The 15,427-nt window shown below is 35.1% G+C and overlaps 1 protein-coding gene across 2 annotated transcripts; it reads right to left on the bottom strand.

Annotated features, from left to right (window-relative positions):
- LOC109716331 lies at nucleotides 1,407-15,053 on the bottom strand. 2 transcript variants are annotated; one of them, XM_020241708.1, is made up of 21 exons: nucleotides 14,661-15,053; nucleotides 13,038-13,100; nucleotides 11,765-12,105; nucleotides 10,989-11,085; nucleotides 10,838-10,915; nucleotides 10,677-10,736; nucleotides 10,485-10,589; nucleotides 8,735-8,845; nucleotides 7,515-7,556; nucleotides 6,705-6,821; nucleotides 5,985-6,181; nucleotides 5,560-5,843; nucleotides 5,052-5,173; nucleotides 4,295-4,337; nucleotides 4,101-4,192; nucleotides 3,530-3,578; nucleotides 3,337-3,410; nucleotides 3,105-3,224; nucleotides 2,476-2,564; nucleotides 2,021-2,066; nucleotides 1,407-1,731 (listed from the first exon to the last, which is right to left on the bottom strand). In XM_020241708.1, exons 1-21 carry the CDS (start codon nucleotides 14,784-14,786, stop codon nucleotides 1,684-1,686), a joined length of 2,304 nt encoding a protein of 767 aa, XP_020097297.1. In that variant the 5' UTR covers nucleotides 14,787-15,053; the 3' UTR covers nucleotides 1,407-1,683. The 2 variants fall into 2 exon arrangements, with proteins under 2 accessions (XP_020097297.1, XP_020097295.1); XM_020241706.1 differs by having other exon boundaries at nucleotides 14,616-15,053.

A 15,427-nucleotide genomic window follows, 5' to 3' on the forward strand; every position in this document is an offset into this window, starting at 1 on the left:
TTTTTTTTTTGTTTTTTTAATCTCACACCATAAAGTTATCAGTAGTGAATAACTTATTCCGACATTCAAATCAAACCGAACTAAAAGCTCACGACCACTATAATACTTAGAGATGTCAACAGGTCCGATTCGGAGAGGATTTTCAAAAATCCGAACCCGAACCCGACTCCAAACCCGAGACCCGAACCCAAACCCGACGGATTTTAAAAATCTATATCCAAACCTGAACCTGACCAAAAATTCGGAACTCGAACCCGAATCCAAANTCAAAATACAAATTCAAATATAACATCAATTTTATATATATATATATATATATATATATATATATATATAATGCAAAATAAATTCGGATTCGGATCAGGTTCGGATTTGGATCCGGTACAGTCAAAAATCGCATTTTTATTTTTTATATCCATATCTGAATCCATATTCATTTAGCATTGAATATATCCGCTCCATTATGATTCGAATTCGGTTAAAATTTCGAGTATCTGTACCTATTGAAAACCCAATTTTAGATACCAATTTATTAAGGATCGCAAAATGGCCCTTCCTATCGAATTGATCTTTCAAACTAATTTGTAACCTTATTATACACACCTTTTTTTAGATATTGTGGTTTATAGTTTTCGCTTGTTTTAAAATATGAGTAAACTTCAAATACCACCCCTATGATTTCGTACTTTCTTATTTTAATATTCTGTGATTTAAAGTGTATTAATTTAGTACCCTGTGATTTTTTTTTTTTGTCAGATTTTTTTTCGTTAAATCGATGACAAAGTTAAAACTAAAAGGTATTAAAGTAAATATTTGATAAACCTAGATAGGGTATCTGAAGTTTTCTATATATATAATTGAACGAAATGTTAACCGACGAAAAGAGAAATAAAACCACGGAGTACTAAATTAATACACTTTACACCGCAGGATACTAAAATAAAAAAGTGCGACATATAGGTGGTATTTGAAGTTTACCATTAAAATATTAAAAATAAAACGTACAAAACTTATCTGAACTATGGACCATTTTGAATTGCCTACCTAACCTTTCAAAATTTTGATTCAAGTACCCAACAATTTCAACTTGGTTGGTTTGAGTCAATCAATAAGTATTTTGACTTCAAAATATAAACTAATTACTTATTTTACTGAATTAATAGTTGCGGAAATTGCATGAAATACATTTAACTAATCGAAAAAATTGAAAGGTTGGGCAGTAGAATCAAAATTTTGAAAGATTGAGTAGCTAACTCAAAATGGTTTATAGTTATTTATAAGTTCTGTACGTTTTTACCAAATAACAATCATTAGAGATACGCTTAGAAGGTGTATACTCAGAGTTAAAAGATTTAAAGAGGAGCCACCACAAAGAAACACACTAAGCACTAAAGTTGCTCACAAAATGTCCAAACCTAATGTTTAATTGCATAGCACAAGAGCCCAACATTCTTTAAGGAATATACAGCAAGATAAATTGAGAAAAAATTGCATTGTTTTGACATTAAAAAGCTCTTAAATAAGAGCGCAAATTTTTTGGGGCAATAATTAGGCAATGATCTCTACAGCTGATTGGTGATACCACGACGACCGAAGCCTTCTAGTGACACATTAAATATACACTCAATATGTAATAGAGGATAGCAGATACATACAAATTGCCGCAGCGAATCTGCGGAGAGTCTACTTGAAGAATAACCCCTTTCTCCTCCCTTTTCTCTTCTCCACGGCCTGTTCAAGATCAAAAAGTACAATAATGATTTGAGAAAGCCCCGTAATAGATTATACCAGGACACACATCTTGTATGAAATATTTGTTTTCTGATCCGATCATATCAAACAACACAAATGCGAGAAGTCACATCTTTTGTCCAAGTTTAAATAGAAAAGGTTGAGATCAACATGTAGGTAATAAATAAAGCTATCAAAGTGAAAGATCAGAAAAAGCTAATGATGATAAAAATTAAGCGTGATTAATTTTTGCTATTTTCAACTTGCATAAAGATCACCAAATTCATACCATGGTTTTAAACAATCTAAGTGTGAGCACAATGGAATCCCGAGACCTGCAATGTTGGATGAAGAAGAATCATTAGTTGCAGTCCGATGCAATAGCCAGGTCAAATTCTACAATAATAGGTTGTAAACTTCTACGATCTATTTACCGACTCAGAAATTCACCTACTCCATAATAGCAAATTAAACTCTAATATGTGAGGCATCTAAATATGGAAGCTAAGGGAGAATAGACTAAGATGATCGGTCAGACGCCAATATTTATTGCTTAGTTTAACCGAAAACCCTAGAAACTCTATAAAGCACAAAATTAAGAAAACTCTAAAACCCACCCTCAGTGCTAAAACCTCCAGATACAGAAATATAACAAAATATTACAAGAAAATAGTACTTGCAAAATGTAAGCATTTATTCAACATTGCAAGAAAAGAGCGAGCAGCAGGTAAAATTCAAACTTACGGGCCATTCGCTGCCGTCTTTAAAACGTAGTCACCACCATCAGCAGACTGGATTGTAAACTCATTCGGTTGTCCGTATGGAATTGTAATCTGCGTAAGCATGCCATCTTTAGCTCGTATAATAATAGTACTTAAAGGGGGCTTTTGCTTATTTAACCACTGTTCATAAGTTTTTCAAATTTATCCTGAAATTACCAAAATACCCTTCTATACCTCAATTCCCATTAGCGAACCCTAGAATTTGGGGATATTTGAAGGAATTTTTGGAAATCAATAAGGGCATTTTGGTCAACCAGGGGTATATTAGATATTTTTAAAGTTTTGGAGGGTATATTAGATATTATCCCTACTTAAAAGTAGCAGAGCAGAGTCCAGAAAACTGTGCAAAAGCAATTAATTGAGAGAAATTCCGAACATAAAGAATACAGTTAGAAAGGAAATTTGTGTCCTTGTGCGCCAACATTTGCATGAGTGCATACATAAATATATATATTTATGTCTAAGTTCATGAAAAATTAGCCGAGACAAGACAGAATATAGAAAAGGAATTAATGATGAATTGACTAGCCAACGTCTTTTGGGGCCATCTGTTTATTAGTCAAGTGCCTATCAAATAGATAAGAATCATACCGTTGTTGCTTGCTGAAATTTCTCCGTGACAACAACACCACGCGGACCATTGCACTTAATGCTGTAGCCTTCCTTCTTGATTGCCAGAACAGCAGGATCCCATATATCTAGAAATCTAGCCTGCAATTTCACCAATTTAACATTTCTATATAGGTACAACACAATATGCCATACTATGATTGTCTTACACTGACAAGTGAAATACACGTAAAGGTGATAGAATCGGACATACAGATAACAAGAGAACTTCATAAGATGCATGCCCAACTGAAAGAGTTCTCTTAATCTGCTCTTGCATTTCAGGATCTGCAGAATAGTGGCAAGGTTAAATGCGCAAAATTTAAATGAAGAATTCAATAGGGTTTCGGAGAACAAATATATAATGCCAAAAACTTTAAGCAGACTGATATGTTCATTCGACTCACCGCAAGTGATCTTTCCTTGCTCATTAGCAAATTGCTTTACAAGTTCGCCCTACAGTAAGAAAAGAGAACACTTAGCAGTTAACTTTGTGGACTAGCAGTTTGATTCTCTTCAAATAATAAAGTAGCTTTCCTAGTTATTCGCTATAGTTGTCCGCTAATAAATTCAGTACAACAATATTAGCTAGCTTTTCTACGTTAACATGATTGAAGGTTCAAAAGCTTAAAAAAAACATTTTGTTTCAAAAGTTGCGCTACTTTTTTCAAACCATGTAGATGGTTTATTTCTGATTTTTATTTCCCAAAATTGAGAATTACTCTCAACTCCCCAGCTTTCAGAAGCCAAATTTCTAGTACCTTCAATAGACAAAAAGAGGGGGGTGTGGGGCGGCAAAAAAAAACCAAGTATTATCAAACTTGTATGTGTCTAATTTAGGGTACTGTGAATCTGTTTGAATATCAGTTCAAAAGAATCTAACTGAACAAGGTGATGGGTTTTACTTTATAAGAAAACTTTAAATTGACAGACAAATAGCCACTAATAAATTAAATGATCAAACAAAAAATATTATACCTTCCGCTTCCTATCATCCAGGGGTTGGACTTCAATGGCTAGGTAACAGTCCACGTCGTCAGCAGTAACAAGATAACTGGGTTGCTTGGCACCTAGCATAGAAAGATTCTTAATTTCAAAATTTTCCAGAAGATACAGATATAACAGGTAACATTAATAGCAAGGAAAAATTTTAAGTTGGGAAATAGCTATACCATCGATATAATTCACTGACCCGTCTTCCAAATAGCGTACCCACTAGATAGACAAAGGAAACTGTAAGTCTAGAATGTACGAGTAAAAAAAAAAAAATTTGTGGCCACAAAACCAGTCAGCACAATGCAGCACATATATGCCGACAAAGGTATCAACACAAGACAAACACTGTGCCAACGGTATGGGACAAAATATCGTGCTGAGCACTTTAACTCTACCACTCAACAATGACTCGATCTGATGAAATTAAGAATTAATTTGAAAAAGATAGATATCCCCAACTTGTAACTATCAATTTTCGTAAACCTAGTTTCAGTAAAATTAAATGAAATTAGTAACAAATAATCATTAGGATTTATTATTGTAAGTATCACTCACTAACTTGCATCAAAATTTTCAATGGAAGTGAGAGTCGAGTGGTAATAATTTGGTTCTCCCTGTACTTGATCCTCAATTTATTGAATTATACTAAATCATTTTCAAGAGCTTTTTGAAGCAATTACATTAATGTGGTAGAAAGACTATGTAAGAGCACATCTGAGAAAAAGTAGAACGGATACTTACAGAAACAGAACAAAACAAAACAAAAAAGAAAAAAAGAAATTATAAAGGGAAGTTTATTCGAAGAACTATCGGCACTAAAATAGCAAGCCAATGTAGTGAAGCACCATGGTGGATGCTAAGAGGTATGGTGATTCTAACATGCACCGAGGAAAATATTTGAAACCCAAGCACAACAATAGCAGTGAAACATACCTCAAAGTTACAAGTGGTTGTTCCATTCATGGAGTACCCACTTGCCTGAAGTTGTCTTCCTGGATAAGCTTCACCAGAAATTCGAAGCCCTTCTATAGCTGGCAAAGGATCATCTTCTGCGGCTACAGATGAAGAACATAGAAAGTGTCACCATCAAAGAAGAAAATCTCAAAAAGATTTATGCACAAATAACCCTAAAAGTACATATATTTGCATGTATTTCCCGATAATTTGCATATTTGCACATATGCTAATAATTCTTGTTTACATGTATGCCCCTCAACATGTATGATATGAATAGCGATTTTGACTAGAGCCAAACCACAGGTAACTTTAACTAACAAGACCTAGAAAGACAAAATCAAAATTTAACAGTAGAGGGGCAAATATGGGCTATTTCTTAGGATATAAACAATAAATTTAACAGTAGAGGGGCATATACGCAATGAGGGTAATAAATGCAACAAAAAACTGATTTTATAAGAAAAACTACCCATATGATCCAAACCTTCAGAAAATGAAGAGCCAGGCTCCTCAAGAACAGTCGGAAGGTAAGGGTAGGAGTTGGGATCATCATGCGCAGAAGTCAAATTCGGTGAGGTTCCAGGACCCATCCAATGGGTAGAAGTTTCACTACCAGGCTGAACTCCAGAAGCCTCAGCTTCTTCCAATTCACCAACCCTAGCAAGATCCTTGAATGACGGATTCTGATTCTTGGATTCGACATTAAAACGCACTACATGAGAATCGCCTTGAGTTGCTCGAGCTGAAATGTCTTGTGAAACAGGGTTCCTGCAAAGATTTACAAAGCTCTTTAGATAAAGCGGTAGTACCATTTTCGTGCATTTCATGAAAGGATTACTATAATATCATCAGAAACCCCACGAACAAAGTTAGTAAAATTGCCTGGTATAATCAATCTACAAACTTTACCTGCTTGTTGAAGGCAAGTTCCTACCCCCCAAATTATCATGATCCACATTCCTCATTGTAACCCCAGTTGGACCCCCTTGGTGACTTTGATTTCCTAATACCTCCCACTCCCCTCTAGTTTGCACAATAGGAGAAGAGATCGGAGATTGTGCATGTGCATATGCTGGCTGTGGTACAATTTCAAGGCTATTTTTGGTCTGGCACAAACACAAGACATTAGTCAAAGAACTAATAACCTCATAAGACATGTATCTACTACATGTACACTCCTCCATTACAATTTGCATATATACCCTAAGAAGTAGCCTATATTTGCTTGTATACCCTCAGAAGTTGCAAATCACACCCCTTATAAAAATAGAGCATCTTTACAAGTTTGTCTCTCCATTTGAGAGCTTTTCAAGTTGAAGAGGTACGTTACCACACGCTACGAAATAGTCGATGGTTTAAAATGTTACAGCATACCACAACTTTAACCCAATACTCACATTTTCTGTAAAAAAAGCTCTCAACAGGGGGAGCACATGCAAATATGGCTATTTCTATGGGAATAGGCACAACTTAGAGTTTGAAGGGTGCATAAATGAAACTATGAACTACTTTTACAGGTATAGAGGGAAATTCTAAATTTTGATAAGTACGCATGCAAGTTCATGTATTTTCAGGGGTAGATATGAAAAAAAAAAAAGAAAAAAAAAAAGAGAGAGAATAGAATCATACAGGGGTAATCAATGATGTTACAGGAGGATGAGAAGGCGATTGTGGAGGAAAGCCTGTATTGTTTGAAATTTCTGGTTGCCAAGGAGTTATCTGATACTGAGACTCCTTCAATTTCTCCTGCATCAGCCAAGTTTGTACACAAGGCAACTTTAAATTCTATTGAAAAATATCAGCACTAATAATGCAACCAAAACAAGCTCGCTACCACAGATTTATTCAATCTCTACACAAGTAAAAGACGCATGGATACCCCCTCTACAATAGATCATTTTCATATAAAAAAATTGCTTGAGAAAAACCATCCTGTAAGATGAGGAATTTTCACTCCTACCTGTGTATTTGACCTTGAAACAGGTTCTTCACTTTAAAAGATTTGATTTTGCTGCGTAACTATGCACTCCTTGTGATTGCCAAAAATTTTCGCAAATTCTCTACGAATTTATTTGTTTTCATCAAAAGGTTTATAAAGTATTCCATCTAATAGAAGAATTTGCCATTACAACAAAAAACTCTGTTACAACCAAAAAAAAAGCCAAAAATACCATTAAATTCTGAAAGAACATAGTATATCAAACATATTATTGTGTGTGTGTGTGTGTGTGTGGTAGGTAGGGAGAGTGGAGGGGAGGGGAGGTAGGGGGGGTCGATTTGCCCAACAAAAATAACTCAAGGCAAGCAAAAGTTGGGGAGAAAAAGTCTCCATGCATTTTTACCCAAAAAAGCAGAATTCCGTAATCTATTACTTAGAGGAATTGTACAGTGAAGCAATGAATCAAACCATGCCAAATCTAGAAGATCAATATAATATACCTCAGTGATTGTAAGCTTCTGCTGCAAATGCCTAAACAAAATCTGCACAAAGAAAGTGTACCACAATAAAAACTATAATGTAAAGTCTAACTTCTTCCAGGTCTACAGTAAAAGCAATATTATCAACTACAACATCTAAAAGTTTCAACTCGGCAATATCAATATCTTTAATTCTCCTTTGGAATTTGAGGAATTAAGGAACGGAGAGCAGCAAAAATTGAACAATGTTTAGCAATTCTCAAGTTTGACTCTTAAATTGCAGTAAAAAAACACTATCAATGAACTATGGATGTGCTTTGATCTAATTATATGGAAACACAAGAAAATTTGTTGGACTACATTTCAAATTTAAGTAACAAAGATTGGTATAAAACAAAAATGGATCAATGTTTCAAAAACTTCATTTATATAACATATTAACTGTTAATTAATGCTTATACATTACATAATGCTAACCAGCCAATTTTTCATTATAACAGTATCTACGAAACTCAAAATAATGCTCACAAAGCATTGCACCAACACTAATAATTTATATATCAGATACTAAAAAGTATCAACTTTAAGAGTGAACTTGATCGAGACTTTAAAAGTCAAGATAAGTAAATTTGGATCCAGTCAGTACGAAGTTGGAATGGACTGATCTATTTGGTCAATCTGAAACCCACTGAAGTCAAAACAACCTGAAAATGATACAGCCCCAACCAGCTAATTGCCACCTCTACTGCTCAGTTGTCAAAGTAAAACTTAATTAATCAACATTTAACAATTATACAGTATGGTAAAATACACACACAAAGAGGATCTTAAATCCTTCTAACAATTATTTCATATCATTCAAGACGATCACCACTAACATAACCTGTCTACCTCATCGATGCATCTCATGAACCCTTAAAAGGGATAAAAGCAAGGTTACTCCGAGGAAAGGAGTGATATGCTAGCATGTTAGAATAAACATAAATTATGATCATGACATGATTTTTATCTAAGATTCACCACCTAGATCAGGTTTCACCAAAAAAAAATAAAATTAAAAATAAAAACAATAAAACAATAAAACAAGAAACAAGAAAAAAAAAAAAACTAGAAAAAATGTGAAACAATCTATTCTACTGTATCAGAATCAAGAAAAATACTAATATTTACCATCATCATTTATGACACATAAATTAAAATAGAAAAGCTTCTTTGATTTTATAAGCATCAGAAAAACCAACCTTCAGATTACTAACGATTGATTGGGCATCATGTGCGGAAGGCTGCATACCATATTCTGAAAGAATAGGCACCAAAGAAGATATGAAAGTCGATCTCTCCTGCTGTGCTGCCTGGAGAGGAGCAAGAGCTGAGTTTAGAAATTTCATTAATGTTTCAATAATCATATAATGACTAGGAAATACACATGTTACTAAGCAATGATAGGTAAATCTATATAAGAGACCAAACGTAAATAAGTTTGAGGACGGCAAACAGTTTGTATTGTCTGCCTCAGGATAACATGGATATATCGACTGTAAGAAATGCAAGGGAAGCAACATAACCCTACATGTTCCCTGATAAGGAAGTTCAATAGCAAAGGTGACTACAATGTCATTGCTATGGTGATACTGGTAACCAAAAACATTGATAATATGGATGCAGAACAAAATGTAATAAGAAAGAAGAAGTCTGGCATGTCAAACAATAGATTTTAAACCTCCTTTCGCCCCTAAAGACCAGTCTTTAGGTCTGAACAGTGCCTAACATCTACATTATGCAAAATCATGAATCAGCTTCTACTATCAAAGCAGAAGTTAATAAAATAAAGTTCCCACCATACAGAATCTACAGCTTACCAACTTGGTCATGCTTGAATACTGTATAGCTTATTCGCAGGATATTTACAGTTTTAATAGATCAATTATAATTTTCTTCACCTGTCTATTGATCAAGATGCAAGTTAAGATAACATCAAATACTTAGAGACAACGTGGATAGCTTGAATCAACTAAAATCTGATGTTTTGCATGACTCCAAAAAGAGTACTGATCATAATAAGTGGGAACTCTGGAATAACCTGCCAACCTAACCCAAAATCATTCCAACTATCAGATGTAAATACCAAGTATGGCACCTGAATAGCTATCACAAATATAAATACCAAGTATCACACCATTGTAACTCTCAACTTCTGCTTAGAACCCAGAATCAGATCTGCTTTTAGTTCCATTGGCAGCAGCAAATCCCAAAAAAAGAAAATTACCAACTAGAACCCAGTTGTCAAATACAGTTGATAAAATATAAAGTGCTTATAGGTAAAGGAAAGTTCACGGAACTGCAACACCCTAGTTTAAATACATCCTAGTTTAAATACTTACCTACATACTCCTAAAAAATCCCATAATGTTTTCTATCCACCTCTTTTTCAACAAAACTAGAACAAGCAAGTTTTATACACTTTAGCATGCTACACAGCATAAGCAGGCAGTAAATGCCAACGCAATTTTACTGTATGGCCAAAATATCATTTACCAATCTAAAGATGGTTTATTTTTTTTTAAAAAAAAAGAATACATTAGCCAAAACAAAAGAACTAAGTTAGATTTGTACAGCCATTTAAACTACCAGACATGAAGCTAAGGTTTAACAAATAAAGAGAGCAATATATAAAATAAGGCTTCATAGAAAAGATAAAAGAACCACAAACATAAAGAATAGAACTACAAAGACATCCAATGAATTAATTGAGAAATCATACGATAACGGCATATCCACATAAATTCTGTAAATAATGAAATAAGCAAAAGCGAAGGCATCATGAAGCCAACTTAGGGCTATTTAAATATATTCAATTACGCACAATACTACAGGAAAAGCTAACTTCCAATAACTCTTTCCAACTGCAATGAATAGGGGAGTTTAAATAACGGATATTTCATCTGTACTATGGAAAGCCATGAAAATTCTAACATCAGAAAGAAATAGTACTTGCAATGCATATGTTAGCCGAATGTTTTCCTCAATAATATCTTGTCTGTAGGATAAAGCTTTCGATGCAGCGTCAATCAAGTCTTGCTGTTGCTGATCAAATGCCTGAGGAAAAAAGCACCTTGTCCATGAGATAACAAAGAAATGCTAGAATAGTAAAGAAGGAATAGGGAGACAAGACAGCTTTCTCACTCTACGCATATAAGCAATGCGCTTTTCAAGAACCAACTTCTCGTTACGTATTTGTGCTTCCTAAAAGAGGGGGAAAAAAATCAGTCATATATCACAGAAAAAAAAAAAAAACAAATAGGGACAGTTGGAAGGAGAGATCCATTATTCCTTAAGATCCTTACCTTCATTGAGTATTCACTCAGATGTTTTCTTAACTGAGCAATCTCTTCTTCGTGCTGCCTAACCTTTACACTAAGATCCTACAATAGGAAGAGACCATCATTAAAGCAAGTAATAACATGATAGTTAGCTACCTAAGCATGAATATATTACCTGCTTCCAAAGGATGTTCGAGTTAATTTCTGAGACCGGCATTAAACCCTGCCCAGATAAGTTCAATCTAGGTTCATACTCTCCTTCTTTCCGATGCCTATTAAAAAATAATAATAATAATGAAAAGGTCACCTCCTATCATGTTTTCTCCAGGAGAAAGCTAAAACTAGATATACATGTGCTATCATTGAATATCAATAACAAATCACAGTTCTCTAACAGCTTTAAACTTCCAGAGAAATCGGTTTATTCACATGGTATCAGAACAAGAAGACCTAAGTTCAAAGTTCACACCTCATCAAGCCCATCCGCTATTTAATTCAAAAGACAAAACCACATAACATTTATTAAATGTTTACGTATTGGGCCTTTAAAACTCTTGCACTCACAGCATGTCTTGAATATATAGTCGTAAATTGAGTCTTTCAAAGGTTACTCAAACTTGAAATTTGTCCTCAATTTTTCAATTTGGTCCCTGAAACTTTATTTCAGCTTCATCTCACGCTTCTGATAAAGGAAAGTCTGACGATGGTGCAGACATGGCACTTTTTCAGATGGCAGATTTCAAGGACTTAATTGTAATGCAGAACAAAGTTCAAGAACTAAATTGCGATATAAGTGGGCATGTAGGGATGAGACTGAAATCAAGTCCAAAGTTCAGAGACTAAATATGTGATTTACCTAATAGTAAAATTAAAAAAAAAATCCCGAACAACTTGAGCTTCTAAAGACTTTGGTTGTTTCACAGTGTGATATGTAGTACATCCAAAACTTACCTAGTGGGAGAAAGCGATCTAGACGATGGCGTGGAACGTTGAGATGGACCAGCACTTTCAACAGTGGCTAGTCCTCCGTGTAATTTTTTCAGAGTTCCATTCATCCTGTTGCTTTCAGAGTAGTGCGGATTCCCTGCACTAGTCTGTAAAGAAGGCTCATCACTCTCAGGAACTCTGACAAGAGTACCTTGAGGATTCACTGAAGGACCATTATCAAGCCATCTGGACCTATCAGCTTCATTTGATATTGGAGAATTTGAGACATGGGCTTTGCGGGGTTCCACTGTATGGTCATCTCTGATAACATTGGCAGAAGGCCGAAAAGATGTAGCCTCTAACTTCTACAGTAAAACGAGAAACATCATAGCTTCATAATTTAAGTAAACATGAAAATCAACTAAAACATAAGTGCTTTTATAGTCTTTCAAATTTTTAATGACATATTATTATTTCTTCAAGTTTACCTATGGCATAACAGAAAAACTAAAATGTTTACAATTTATATTTATAGGTAACTAATTTCAACTCAATAAATATGGGTATAGTTAGAAAAAAAGGTTAATGCGGATGCAACATGCTGCCCCATTCTACAGCATGTCTACAACATATCTCGAGCTATGTTAATAAGATATCCTGAATTCCTGATATCCTGATATTGGAATAACAAGGAATACATACCCTTACGTATGGAAATTCATAAGAAGTTGCATAAAACAGGAATGCATCCAACACATCAGGTAATACATTTTAGAGAATGTACAGAACTTTCTTTAATAAATATCCATATAATTTGATTTCTAAGATCAATCAACAATAATTATGTCTATCTTCGTTATTGTCTGAGCACATACCTTCTATTTATGCCAAGGTTGGTTAATATGCTTTCTTGATTTTTAAAAACATGTCTTTCATGAGTATACCAACTAATGGGCTATCGTGAATGAAATCTTGATACTTAAACTAGCACGTATATAGTTTTGGTAGCATTTATCCCCTAAAGACTAGGAGTGGCTTCAAGCACATTACCATTTATTTGCAAATTAATATTGCACAAGCTAATTAAATATTCTAATCATCACTGACATAAATAGCTCAAACAATGAGAAAGAAAGAAAGGTACTTAATTTTGCTAAAGAATGCAGTGAAAAAATAGTAATAATAGAAATGCAATTTTGGAAATATTGTAGATAAGAGGCACCAATAGCAGACAATAATCTCAGGAAAAAAAAAAAGGAAAAAAATTGAAGTGCATGGGAACGGAAAGGAAGCTTACAATTCTTTCTAGTTCTTGTGTTTTTCGCCAGAGTTCGTCCCTTAATAGGTTATTATCTTCCATCTAAAAATAGTAACAACAAAAGGGCAAGATTAGAAGTTGCTACCAGCCTGAGAGCATGCATCATGTGATCAGACTATTATCTGATACGGAAAGCAATAATTTAACTACAAAGACAAATAACCAAAATAGAAGTAGAAGCTACGCTTCTATCAATCGCCTACTCACTTTCCAGTTAAGAGGATTCGTCTTCTTCTATGCCTAATCTAAGGTAGAAGTCAAAGGACTTTTCTCTTTATTGATGAAATAGGTAGCATGCTACTACAAAGTAGGGATCCAACCTCTAATAAGAATCATACTAGAATAAACTAAAAGGTAAACTCATAAAAGCTAATCATCTTCGTATTGTTGGAGCAGTATTCTGCATCTTCACAGAAACATACTTTCTTTCCATACTCTTTAATACAACATTCTTTCCAGCAAGAATTCTAAATTACCAAAAAAGATTAATAGAAGTGTTAGGACAAACGCATAAACGGAAACGAAATGACGAACACAAAAAACAATCAAACCACAAGCAGAAAATAAAGAGACACAGATTTACGTGGAAAACCCTTTGCAGGGAAAAACCACAGACATTCATTTTCCTCCATAATTTTCTTTTCCAAATTGGTCGCACCGCGAAGCTGTCGGCGAGTCGTAAACCCGAAACTGAATCGATAGTAGATTTCGAGTCACATCTAACAAGAAGGAAATAAGATAAATAATTCTTTTCTATTCAAAGTTCATATCTTGAAAAAAACCATTGCATATGCCACCAAAGTTTACAGATCAAAATCCCTATTTGTATCGATTCAACAATCAAATTGAATTCGTTTGCAGGCATCTCCTAACCATGCTCTATCAATCATCAAATATAGCATTCACAGTAAAAGAATAACAAGTAAACTGAGCATCAAGAAGTACTTTCAGGATTCCAGAAATAACCTTCCGGTTTTTTCATGTTTCTTTTCCTCGACATATAATGTCCAATAACATATCAAAATAATTCGCCCCCACGAACTAAAAAGGACATTTTAAATGCAAAAACCAATCCGTTGTTCCTGTTCACCAAGTCATTTAGGCTAATGAATACCAAATAAGTGCTTGCCCAAATGATCAATAAAACCCATAAAAGCTACACAATCGTCAACATACTAAAAAAGAAATCTTTATCGGACTACCAGATTCAGCACTTAAAAAGTGCTTAATCCCATCCCTAGTAACACGTAAAGAACTGCTAACATGCGATAGAAAAAGCAGATAATTTACTTTAAAAAGTAAAATGAGCCAAAAAAAGACATCAATTTTAGATCCAAAAGTAGCAATTTTAGCACAAACACTGAAACACATCCAAACCCCAACCTTTAGAAACTAATCAAAACTTATCTAAAATTAGAAAGAAACAAAAAAAAAATCATGTAATCGTGGATTATATAACAGAACCCCTAGCTGGTCCCCTGCTGCTTAAACCCTATATTTAAGAAACTAATCAAAGGGTAAAATTGAGGACTAAATAAGAGATCACGAACTGGTAACCTGCTGCTTGATCGTGTTCTCGGCGTCTTCGACTGCCTTGATTACCTGGTACAAGTTATCATTCGAGGAGTCCCTTACGCCGAGGCCGGAGAACTGATCAGCCAGGTCCCCACTCCCCCCTCCTCCTCCTCCTCCTCCTCCTCTGCCGCCGCCGCCGGCGGCGGGAGCCATGACTTCCTAGGGTTGGAATCGTCGGCGCCCATGGGGGTTCGGGTGGGGTTGGGGGTGGGGATGTGGGGTGGGGGCTCAGATCCGGGTCGGAGGAGGGGCACTAAGGCATCGAAATGGAGAGGAAGGGGAGGGGAAAACCCTAGGAAATGGGGAGGAAGGGGAAGGGCTTTGAATGGTGGAAATTGGAAAGGGGAAATGGGAAAAGGGTGGGGGAAGAGCGAGAGCTCGAGCTCGAGCTCGAGCTCGAGATCTCACGCTATGTTTCTTTCCTCGTTCCTTCCGAGTGTGGCGCCGCGCGTGTGAACGCGAGAAGAGAGGTCGACGCTAACGGGTACGGATCCCAAATTTTATCCGAATTCAAATCCGAATCCGAACCGAAATCAGATAAATTGGCAAATTATGAGCGAGGCTAGTATGCACGGGTACGGATGCCAAATTTTATCCGAATTCAAATTCGAATCCGAACCGAAATCAGATAAATTGGGAAATTATGAGAAGGCTAGTATGCTTCCAGAAGCACGGACTGCTTTTATGTCGTTTTCGATATTGAGATTTTTTAAATCGATGATATGTTCTGTTATAATTGATCTAAAATATTTGAAATATCTAAAAATTAAATTTTGTGATTTTTCAATATCATT

The sequence above is a fragment of the Ananas comosus genome, linkage group 10 (assembly GCF_001540865.1).
Source record: "Ananas comosus cultivar F153 linkage group 10, ASM154086v1, whole genome shotgun sequence".
NCBI classification, from domain to species: Eukaryota; Viridiplantae; Streptophyta; class Magnoliopsida; order Poales; family Bromeliaceae; genus Ananas; species Ananas comosus.